The sequence below is a fragment of the Oryctolagus cuniculus genome, chromosome 3 (genome assembly GCF_051225735.1).
Source record: "Oryctolagus cuniculus isolate XC-2025 breed Fujian yellow rabbit chromosome 3, ASM5122573v1, whole genome shotgun sequence".
Taxonomy (NCBI): Eukaryota; Metazoa; Chordata; class Mammalia; order Lagomorpha; family Leporidae; genus Oryctolagus; species Oryctolagus cuniculus.
The window spans coordinates 102,443,434-102,455,361 of NC_142869.1; the positions used below are offsets into that span (position 1 = coordinate 102,443,434).

General features: G+C 36.4%; 1 protein-coding gene across 4 annotated transcripts in view; it reads left to right on the plus strand.

Annotated features, from left to right (window-relative positions):
* The window catches only part of LRP1B (LDL receptor related protein 1B), a 2,138,546-nt gene that overhangs the window by 2,029,249 nt on the left and 97,369 nt on the right, over window positions 1-11,928 (plus strand). For all 4 annotated transcript variants that reach the window (XM_051849573.3, XM_070071546.2, XM_002712121.6 and 1 more), the window contains exons 78-80: window positions 3,361-3,584; window positions 4,576-4,682; window positions 10,191-10,307. In XM_051849573.3, the coding sequence (XP_051705533.3) occupies window positions 3,361-3,584; window positions 4,576-4,682; window positions 10,191-10,307 (448 nt within the window). The remainder of the gene's footprint in view (window positions 1-3,360; window positions 3,585-4,575; window positions 4,683-10,190; window positions 10,308-11,928) is intronic.

Genomic DNA, 11,928 nt, shown 5'->3' on the forward strand with positions numbered 1-11,928 from the left:
TATGAGCAAGCACTCAGTGTTTTGTGAATCACTGAGAGGGGAACATCTATACCCTGCTACCATTATTCTCTGAGAATCATCTGCTCACTGATGATATTATGGTTTAGCCTGCATTAATTGGATGTGACTATTATCCTTTAGCTCATATTCTAACTTCTTTAGTTGTTTCTCAACTTACACTAGAGAGTCTTTGATCCAAGAAGCAGAGAATAAATGTATAGCTTTACAAATCTCCGCAACGTATTAGTTTGCATTTAGCATGAAATAACATTTTGCCTCTTCCGAATACATGATTTTTATCCTAGAAATGTGGAATAAATTTGGTTTACCCTTCAACAGTTCACCATTAGTAAAATCTTCACTGTTATTTACCTAAAAAAGTGTCACTAAATCAAACATCTGAACTTTAAAAATTTGAGTTCTTGATTGCTAGTAGCCCGGGTTTAGAGATATAGAATGGAAAGACATTAGACTATTTTTATCAGGTATGAAATAAAAATGAAAATATTAAATTCAAACAAATGAATCTTTGCATGAAAGATGTCATATTTTGTCAGGGATACTATTAGAGAAAATCAGTTGTATATATTTACATGTAATAAAGGGAATATATGTATTTTTCTATTCTCAGACTAGACAACCAGCATCATAATTTTTACATGTTAAAAGGTTTGTTCTACTGCTGTTAGAAAATGATAATTATGTTTCAACAGGCTCTAAACAGCTTAGAGTAGTGATTTTGTCCATTATCTTTCATGTTTATAAATTTATGATATACATTGACATGCACATGACATATGGTAATATTTGATTGTTTTAAATGCTGCCAAACTGAAAAAGTACAGTTTAAATGATACTGTATCAATTGAAAATGAATTTTTTTTATTTGGCCAATATAAATCTTTGTATTTTAAACCTCTATGAATGTTATTTACATGATATTTCTAGAGCAGGCTGTATCATAGATTGCTTTACATTCAATTTAATTTGAGATTTCTAGTGGCTATTTGGATAATACTTATTGCTAGGCTTGAGCGTTAGAGTATAATAAAATTTAACAATTTCAGTTTTGAAAGAAGAAGGTCAAAATACTAATAAAGTTCATTTGGAATCATCTGTGTGTTCTGCTTATTAAAGCCATAACACCTACAAAGACAGTAATCACACAGCAGACAGCGACTTGCAATTCCTGCTTCTTGGCAGCCCATGTTCTTTTCGAGATATGCAGTTTCTTCTGTTTTAATCCAAGTCAGCTGTTTAATAAACTAGGTTCACCAGTAAATCACACAAGAAACTATCATGTTAAAAACCCACATTTTCACTGGTTGTCAGATACTAATTGCTTTTTCATGTTGACCACATGTCTAGTTGTAATCACCTTCAAATAATTATTTCTCTTCTGGATGTAATACTCCTGGGAATCCCTTCTCACTTTTGGTTATGCACAGTAAATCTGACCACATCATATTAATTACTACACTACTCCTGCTCGAAGTGAAAAAGTTAATTGAAGGCCACAGAGCATTGCTGTCTACACCTAGTGAACTCTGTTGCCTTTGTCTCATAATAACTCAGTAAAATGGACTTATAAACAGAAACAACTTATCAGATATAATATCAATACAGAGATTGCAATTTTCCTGAAAAAATGTTAAATGCAGTATCCATACTATATTTTTTCAATTTTAAACTCAAATTTTGAACAATGTGATATAGATGGACTGGATCATCCTAATATTGCTGAAAGAGTATATAAGTATATCTCACAAAGTTTTTAGGAAACTGAATTAGAAGATTTCATCTTGATGTAAAAAATGTGAAACCCAGGTATATGAGGAGTTTTTAGAAAGTTCATGGAAAAGTGTATTATGTAAAAATATACTTGGATTTCATTTTTTTCCTCCAAATATACTTGTCTTTTTTTTTCGCATTGGCAAGGTCACTTGTGCGTATTTATTGAGCAGTAGTGCTGTGCCAGGCCCCGAGTGACACCCCCACCAAGGCCTCTGAGAGGCCTGTGTCATGAGTGTGGCAGAAACCATTAAACTTGTCTTTTAATTTCAGTTTTCTACAATTTTTTGAAGAATCAATTATATTGTTAAAAATTCTTTGAAACATTTTCTAGCAATATCTATTCATTCTAAGCATAAATATCTATGTGTGTATAGATACAATATATATATTTTATATTATAAAAGATTTATTTATTTGAAAGGTGGAGTTACAGAGAAGTAGAGACAGAGAGAGAGAGAAAGTTCTTCTATCTGCTGATCCCACTTCCCAAATTGTTGCAGCGGCCAGAGCCAGGAGTATCTTCCTTATCTCCCACACAGTTGCAGGGCCCCAGCACTTAGGTCATCTGCTGCTGCTTTCTCAGGCCATATCAGAGAGCTGGATCAGAGGAGCAGCAGCCGGGACTTGAATTGGTATGCAATTGGGATGCTGGCACTGCAGGCAGGGGCTTTACCCACTACACCACAGTGCCAGCCCCTGGCCTAAAACTTTAAACAAGCCAAGTAGACTTGATCATTAGGATGATGAACAAATTATAATGTGATTGAGCAATGAAAATTTATTAACTGACACAATGGGTAAGTGTTTGGTGTACTTGTTGACACATTGCTTAGGATGCTCACATCTCATGTCAGAGTCCTAGGTTCAAGTCCAGCTCTATTCCTTACTACAGCTTCCTGCTAATTAAAGCCCTGCAAGACAGAGGTGATGGCTTAAGTAATTGGGTTTTTGCTACCCATGAGGAGTACCTGGACTAGGTTTCAGACTCCCAGCTTTAGCCTCAAGCTAGTTTTGAATTTTGCAAGCATTTGGGGTATGAAGTACAAGACAAGAGCGCTGGCAAATGATCTCTCTCTTTCTCCCTCTCCCTCTCTCTCTCATTCTCCTCCCCATCTCTCAATCTTCAATCTCCCTTTCATATGAATAAACAAATAAAACAAACTAACACATATGGCAATATAGTATAATTTAACAGACAAGACAATAGGGAAAGAAATCAGGAATAGAAGGGTATGATTCTATTTATATGGATTTGTTTAAACAATGATGTTGCTGTAATTGTCACTCTCAGGGAAATACTGACTGGGAGAGGTCTCAGAGAAACCTCCTGTGATTCTCACAATATTCTACAGTAGTAAAGGTTAAATAGTATAATCATAGGTAAAATGTCAATGAATAGTTTTGCAACCAACTGTATGTCTGTAGATATGGAGTGAAATTGTTCCTTGAAATTTACATAACAATGACTTAGCATGTTTTTCATGAGTAAACTCACTGTTTACTATGTAAATAGCGAAAACTCCACTGATCTCTAGAAAATACTTTGTTGTGTTGCTTTTCTTTTAGTGTCCCGAATTTAAAAGGCCCAGGGATATTGCAGTTGACTGGGTTGCTGGAAATATATATTGGACTGACCATTCAAGGATGCACTGGTTCAGTTACTACACCACTCACTGGACCAGTCTGAGGTACTCTATCAATGTAGGGCAGGTGAATGGCCCCAACTGCACCAGACTCTTAACGAACATGGCTGGAGAACCCTATGCTATTGCTGTCAATCCTAAGAGAGGGTAGGTTAATGACTTGATAATCATATTTCTTTACATGGGTACTCATTTTTAGTGATAATTTGTGTTCTTTACCTTTACTTCTATACTGGGTGTTCAACAGATTCTCAAGAATTCCAAAAATCCCTTTATTTACCCTCCATTCAAAAGGATGTACACCAAATGTTTACAAAAATAAATTTTTTCTAGCAGTTACTGTATTATATATTTAGTGTACACATGTGTATGTTTGTGTATGTTTCCATGTATATTGCAGAATAATGAGTCTGATGTGATAAAAATAGGATTATTATTGTTAATCTAAAAATGAATTTTAAAAATATTAAAATATTATATGAAGAATGTTAATGTTTTAGTTAATTGAGATCATAGGAGATAAATGCATATGTTTTAGCACATTTAAACAGTTTGATACAAGTATTTTTATTCTTGTAAAACTATAAGCAATGTACAAAAAGGAAATAACATAACTAAATCATTCTCCTGAATCACTCACAAAGTAGATGATTAGGTCTTGAGTATAGAGGGAATTTTACTTGATTTTTAGAATTATTCAATGTGTTGTCTTCTAAAGGAGAGAATTATTTCTGTGTGAGAAAAGGATGACTTCTCCAGAGAAAAGATCAAAGCACATTATGCAGCATCTATAATAAAATGAATATTCCCTCAGAAAAAAGAGAATTTTCCCCTAAGACTTTAATACAGTTTCAAACTTGAACTTTAGATATCAAATAATGAGCTATGGTGTATGCTAGTAAACAGTGGGACTCAAATTTGGATGTGGGTAGGTAAGAATTTTTTGGAAAGTGTTGATTTTCAGAGCCCTCTTTCAGAAGTTTCCACTGTGCAAGCTTTTAATTGGGTCCTGAAACTATTTTAATGGGCATTTGGGGTGATTGTCTGCATGTGGTCTGAAGAGACATTACTTTGGGGAGTGGAGTCTGGTAGTAGACGCACCATCACCATGCTAACCTCCTTGAACTTCTCTCTTCAGGATGATGTACTGGACTGTCATTGGGGACCACTCCCACATAGAGGAAGCAGCTATGGATGGTACACTCAGAAGGATTTTAGTACAAAAGAACTTACAGAGGCCCACAGGTATGCCGTGCTGATGATACACGCTAGAATGTGAAGCAGGATGCTAAGTACATTAGTGTTAACAATTCTTTTTTAGTTTCATTGGCATTGGAATCATTTTTACAAGTCGATAAAACACACTATGATTTTATGGCAGTCATTATCATTTCATGTTCTATTTTCCCAACTTGAAAGTCAGGTCATTATCACACTGTAATATTACACTGTTATGGGGGTGTTATTGGAAAATTGCTCAAATTGTAAGGCTATTAGTAGCATTTCCAATGCATGAAATTTTCATGGTTTGTAACAATTTTAGGGTATTTTTACAGTTAATGTTGTTGAGATAAATGATAGTATTTCTAAAGGATAAGAGATGAAATGGACAAAAAGATGACAAATTAGAAAATTTTTTTGTGAAAAGCGGGTTTTATGAGTCCTTAAGTGACAGCTCATTGCAATGTGGCTCTCGTCTCCCTCTCAGGCATGCCATCTAAGTTGTTACTCTTAACTGTCTTCTCTCAGGACCTCTCAAAGCTCCAGTCATTTTTGCTCCCACGTTCTTTCTCCTATGTCATTTCCTCTGAGCTCACCTTGCTAGAATCCCCTTCTTTCTTTCTTTCTAGCCATGTAATTTTAGTACTTCTTCAACAGTTATACACTTCAGATTTCAGGAACCTCAGGCATTCTGTGCCACCCACTGTACCCACTAACTCTCACCCGAAGAATGGAATGCATTATCCATAGCACATACCATTTAATCATCAAATGATTAAATTAATAACAAAGAATTAAAAGGTGATTTAAAATTATTGATTTGTAGTATTACTCATCATTTAAAATTTATATATATATATGTATACATATGTGGCACTTATATTCTGCACTTTTAATGTGCCTACACCTTGCATTTACTGAGATTGCTTTTACTTTTCATGAGAATAAGCAGTGTTTAGAATATATTCTATTTACATAAGTGTGTTTCCAGTCAGTGATTTAGTAAATACTAACTGTGCTAGAAACTGTTCCACATGCTGAAGAAACACCTTTGTACCCTGGTGAAGCAAGTCCGAGCCCTCTAGAGAAACTTATCTGCCTGCAGGGGATAGAAATTAACATTTCACAGACTCTTAACACGGACCTGTCTTCATTTTAAACAATGACTCCGGCAGCAGTTTGCAGAACTGCCTGTGAGTGTGTGCTCTAGAGGGAGCCTGAGAAGGGAGATTCTTGTGTAAAAGGCAAATACGCAGGGAGGGTTTTCGAGGAGAATCCCATAGGAGATGGAGAGGGAAGGAGGGAAATTCCAGTAAAACCATGCCTCAGGTCAAAATCTTGTAAAGGTGTGAGCCCCTGGGGAAGCACTTTTGAGCATAAATCCCAGGAGGACAAGGTCATCTTTTATGTTGCCTATCTGATAGCTTCCAGCCTCCAAGTGCCAAGCAAGCCGTTCCAATCAGTTGAGCACAAGTCTCTGGCAAAGCAGAGCAAATGTGAAGCCTCAGCTGCTAAAGCAGCAGATCAGGGGTGGGCACCTTTATCTTGAAAAGGAGATCTGGCCAGACACCACAGCATCTCCTACAATGGCTCGAGTGAAAGATGCATGTTAGGAGCATCTTCAAAGTGAAAGCCATGCTGCTCAGCACTGTGGGTAACTTAGAGACGAACGTGACACAGTCATTTTTCCCGAGAACTTTGCATTCAAGAATGAAACAAAGAGGCTTGCAGAGAAGTAAGTGTAGACTTCGCACAATGTGAGAATTGTTTGATGCTTTGTAATATCAGAGTTCAGAGATGACAAAGATTACCTCTAATATAGAAAAATTGTGTGAAAAGTGTCACTTTAAGAAGTGCTTGAAGTCTGGGTAGGCATTTAAAAGGTGAGCAGGTAATCAATCCATCATGAGGAAAATTTTATAAAAGTGTTATACATTTAGTTTTGAATCCCACAAGAATCACTTACTAGCTGTGAGAACTCAGAAAGGAACTTACCTTCAAACTTAAGTTTTAACATTATCAAGGCAAGGAACAACAATAACTAATTTAAAATAATGCTGTATTTATTAAGTGAGGTATATTCTAAGCCAGGGGATACAGTGTAGAGCACATGGCATATTCTGCTGGTGATGGGGGTCATGTGCATAGAAATGGAAAGGTTTGTTAAGATAAAATGAGATAAGATTAGAGGACCTTAAATGGCTAGGTGTTTAGACATGACTTTTTAGCTAAAAATGAACCATTATACAATTTTAATTCATGGAATGATATGAACAAAGTAGATTTTCAGGCATATTGATTTAGCAGTCCTGAGTCAATGAGCTGTATAGAAGAGATAGAGACTAAGACACATGTTAATTGTCATTAGTGATCCAGAGAAGTACAGAGAATAACATGACAAGAAAGCAGTAGAGGAGGGCCTAAGTATATAATTTGTTTTAAATTTTCTGTTCTTTTACTAACTTGGTTCCAAATATTCGTTATTCCAGTTCAGATAGGAGGTTTCTGAGAATTGATTTTTTCACTTTATTATTGGTTTGTTATTAAAGACAAAAAGGAGATGTGATATTTTAAAGACAGACACAAACTTGTTCTTTCGTATAAACTTGGTTCTCATCACTATAACAGGAAAAGTTACTTGATTCCTTTATTAACTTTTTAATTTAAAAGACTATCTCTTTTATTAAAGGGCTTAAGGTAAAAATCAAAATCATTGATTTGTGGATTTTTTGGAATATGAATCCCACTCATAAAGACTTTGTTATGTAATTTTCATCTAGATGTAATTCCACTCACTAGTACAATATGTGACCAGAGCTGATAAAGATGGGTGTCTCAGACAAGCCTAGACCAAAATAATTCAATATATGAGAATGTTTTACTGCTGCTGAATCTGAAAAACAATATTGTTAATTAAATTGGATTACACATTCATTGTTTTCTTCCATTCCATGATGAGCAAATTTAATATTTTTAATCATAAACCAATTTTATTTAATCATAAACCAAATTTATTTTACTTCTTTATTGGGCTACATTCACACCGAAGAAACATGCTTTCAACACTTCTTGAACAACTCTTTTTAACTATATTGGTAGCAGCAGCAAAGTGCATCATTTTATGGTTCATGTTACTCATAATTATCCATGAAAAGGCCAAAACATAACTCTTAACATTACTATATATAGCATATTAATCATTGAACAGAACCATTAAAACATGGACCACTTATTTAATTGCTAAGCCATTTCTCAGTGGCTGGTTGGCCATGGTATACTTCTATATTTTCTCAGGGAGCAACATTTATTTTTAGTTTGATTACATTTCTATAAACAGAATGGAAGACTTATTCATGAATTATTTTCATCATAACTTCTTTTTTTTTTGATTGTTAAGTCTTAGTCCATCTTCACAAGAATAGATATGTTATATAAATTCAAATTATCTTTCATTCGATTGCCTTGCCATTGAAATGTCCTTCAGTTATTTATTGAGGATTCTGGTTAAAAGTTTAATATTTAGCTTCCAGATGTCTTTTAATGGCATTGTACTTTCAAAGTGTGTAATACGTCGTATCCAAAGATGATCTGTGTCACAAAGGTTAATCATACACACCAGTGAAGATTTAGTATAGATTTATATATCATTCATCTTATTCTTCTATATTGATGGAAGTTTAATTTGTAATATATGTGTTGATCATATTTCTGCTAGAAGATAACTAGCTGACAGATAAATACAATATTAAATACATAAATAAAATACAATATTAATACAATAAAACAAAAATACAATATTAAATAAATAGAAAAATACTGTTTTACTAAACATAAGGCCATTGTTATTTACTGACAGATGCCTATGATGAAAATGAAGACAAGTGATCTTACAGCAAATTAATGCTTAGTATAAAAATTTAAACACCACTAGAAGCTTAATTAAGGACTTATTTTTTTTTTCGTACTATGAACATCAATCTTCAGTCACATTAAATTTTAGCATGCACACAGGTGGTTCACAACACCATGCCAACTCCACATGGAGAAACCATCTTATGATTAAATCCATGAACCGTTTATATTCTGAGAATATATATTCATGAAGTGATTTAAATATGCCCAATATTTTAAATGATAAATTATTTAATTATTGATTTCACTCAATGTATACTATTTATTTATTTATTTATTTTTAATTTTTTGACAGGCAGAGTTAGACAGTGAGAGAGAGAGACAGAGAGAAAGGTCTTCCTTTTCCTTTGGTTCACCCTCCAATGGCCGCCACGGCTGGCGTGCTGTGGCCGGCACACTGCGCCTATCCAAAGGCAGGAGCCAGGTGCTTCTCCTGGTCTCCCATGGGGTGCAGGGCCCAAGCACTTGGGCCATCCTCCACTGCACTCCCTGGCCACAGCAGAGAGCTGGCCTGGAAGAGGGGCAACCGGGACAGAATCTGGTGCCCCGACCGGGACTAGAACCCGGTGTGCCGGCGCCGCAAGGTGGAGGATTAGCCTAGTGAGCCGCGGCGCCAGCCACTCAATGTATACTATAAAGATGAAAACTGAAATACCACAATAAGTCTAAAAGAATAGCCATAATTAAGAAGCCAGTAAATGAAGAAACACTGCTTGGGATGCCTTCCTTCATAAAGGAGTGCCAGTTCTCGTTTTGGCTACTCTGCACTTCCAAACCAACTTCTTGCAGGAGATGATGGCCCAAGTACTTAGGTTTTGCCAACCCCATGGAAGACCCAGATGTTGTTCCTGGGTCCTGTCTTCAAGCTGGCCCAGCCCTGGTTGGCATTTGGAGAATGAACCAGCGAATGGAAATCTCTCTCACTCTGTGTCTCCCTCTCTATCACTCTGCCTTTAAATAAATAAATAAATAAATATTTTTTTTAAAAAGCAAGCATGGGACTGGCATTGCAGTGTAGCCCATAAAGCCATACCTGTGATGCTGGCAACCGATATGAGCACCGGTTCCAGTCCCAGCTGCTCCATTTCCAATCCATCTCCCTGCTAATGTGCCTGGGAAAGCAGCAGAAGATGGCCCAAGTTCTTGGGCTGGTGCACCCTCTTGGAAGACCCAGAATAAGCTCTTGGCTCCTGGCTTCAGCCTGGCCCAGCCCCAGCTGTTGTAACCATTTGGATCTCTCTCTTCATGTCTTCTTGCCCTGCTCTGTGTAGTTCTGCCTTTCAAATAAATAAAATAAATTTAAAAAAGAAGGCAAAATCAATAAAAAGTAAGCAATACAGTATGTATGAAAGGAAGTATATATTTAGCATGGCTTTCATCATATGGTATATGATTCTTATAGCTTATTAAATAAATGCTATGTAAAATCAACACATCTGTTGGAGATAAGAATTATTTCATTTTTTTTCCTCATTTCTGCAATGTCATAGTATACACTGGGAACTTTCTGTGATACTTGAAGGAACAAATCAATCATAAATGTATATTAAGAAACAAAAACATAATTTTAAATAACCTCCAATGATTTTCCTGATGTGCTGATGTGTGTTTGTTTCACAGGTCTGGCTGTGGATCATTTCAGCGAACGCATCTACTGGGCTGACTTTGAACTCTCCATTATTGGCAGTGTTTTCTATGATGGCTCAGATTCAGTGATCTCTGTCAGCAGTAAACAAGGTTTGTGAAGGGTCTTTGGCTTCGTTTTTAATTGTTATTGAGAGCATTAAACAATACTACGTGTGTGTGTGTGTGTGTGTGTGTGTGTGTGAGTGTGTATAGAAGCTTTGTATTCTGAATCTCCTTAAACTTTTTCCACTTACAGCTGTTAGATTAGTAAAAACTTTTATTCCTACAAAAATAATGAAGAAGTCAGGGCAGAAGAACTTCAGTTAGGTAAATGCTGACACTTACTGCCTGTGTTTAGAAAATTATTTCATCATGTTGCTTCTCTGGCTATTCCATTCTGAGCAAGGTACTCCAAGTATTCAAGAACAGCACCTGTAAACACTAACTTTTGCTCCAAATTGCAATAATAGCAAGCTGTAAAACAAAATAATAACAATTATTGCTACTGAAGGAAACCCTCATCCAAGTGAAAAATAGTGTGAAAAATGACAATTTAATGTCACTCAGTGACTGCAGGATGCACCTGTGCCCTTCTGCTGTTCTACCCTTTTCTATCTCTGCCTTTATGCCTGCCTCCTACTCTTTTGTTTTATGGTTCTGTTCTGGGCCCCATCCCACACGCCCTTTCCTGCCTTTACAATCTTTTTGCTAAATTGAATTTCTGCCATTTATTTTTCTTTCCCTTACATATTCCAACCCCTTTCCTTTATTTATTCCATGTTATTCATAATGTGCACTTAATATTTTCATATTAGCACCTTATGTTTACAGAATATAGCTTTGATTTCTATTTTTAGAATTAATTATTTTATTTATTTTAAGTGTATTTATTTGAAAGAGAGAGAGAGAGAAAGAGAGAGAGAGAGATTTAGTTCTGATTGTGCTGATTGATTTCCCAAAATGCCCACAATAGCCCAGGCCAGGACTGAAGCCAAGAGGCCAAGAGTCAGGAATGCAACCCAGGTCTCCCCTGTTGGTGGAAGGAAACCAATTACTTGATCCCTCACCTGCTGCATCCAAGGTCTGCATTAAAGGGGAGCTGGAGTCAGAAGCTGTAGCCTACAAATTGAAGCCACACTATCTAATGGGATGCAGGCAATGGAACCAACATCTCTCAATAATTATATCTAGTGCCTACCCATCTATTATCTTTCAACAAAAGCAGAAAAGAGGAAAATTCAATTTGCATTATGCCTTTGCTTGATATGCATGTATTTTGTATCAATGATCCTACATAGGAAAATGTACATTTTCTATAATTAATAATGATCTTAAGCTGTTTTAGCCTACATGTACATTTAATTATCTTCAGAATTATTGAAGAAAATGTGTAGGCCAGCACTGTGGCTCACTTGGCTAATCCTCCGCCTTCTGTGCTGGCACCCCGGGGTTCTAGTCCCGGTTGGGGCACCGGATTCTGTCCCGGTTGCTCCTCTTCCAGTCCAGCTCTGTGCTGTGGCCTAGGAAGGCAGTGGAGGATGGCCCAAGTGCTTAGGCCCTGCACCCATATGGGAAACCAGGAGGAAGCATCTGGCTCCTGGCTTCGGATCGGCGCAGCATGCTGGCCGTGGCGGCCATTTGGGGGGTGAACCAAAGGAAGAAAGACCTTTCTCTCTGTCTCTCTCTCCTCACTGTCTAACTCTGCCTGTCAAAAAAAAAAAAAAAAAAAAAA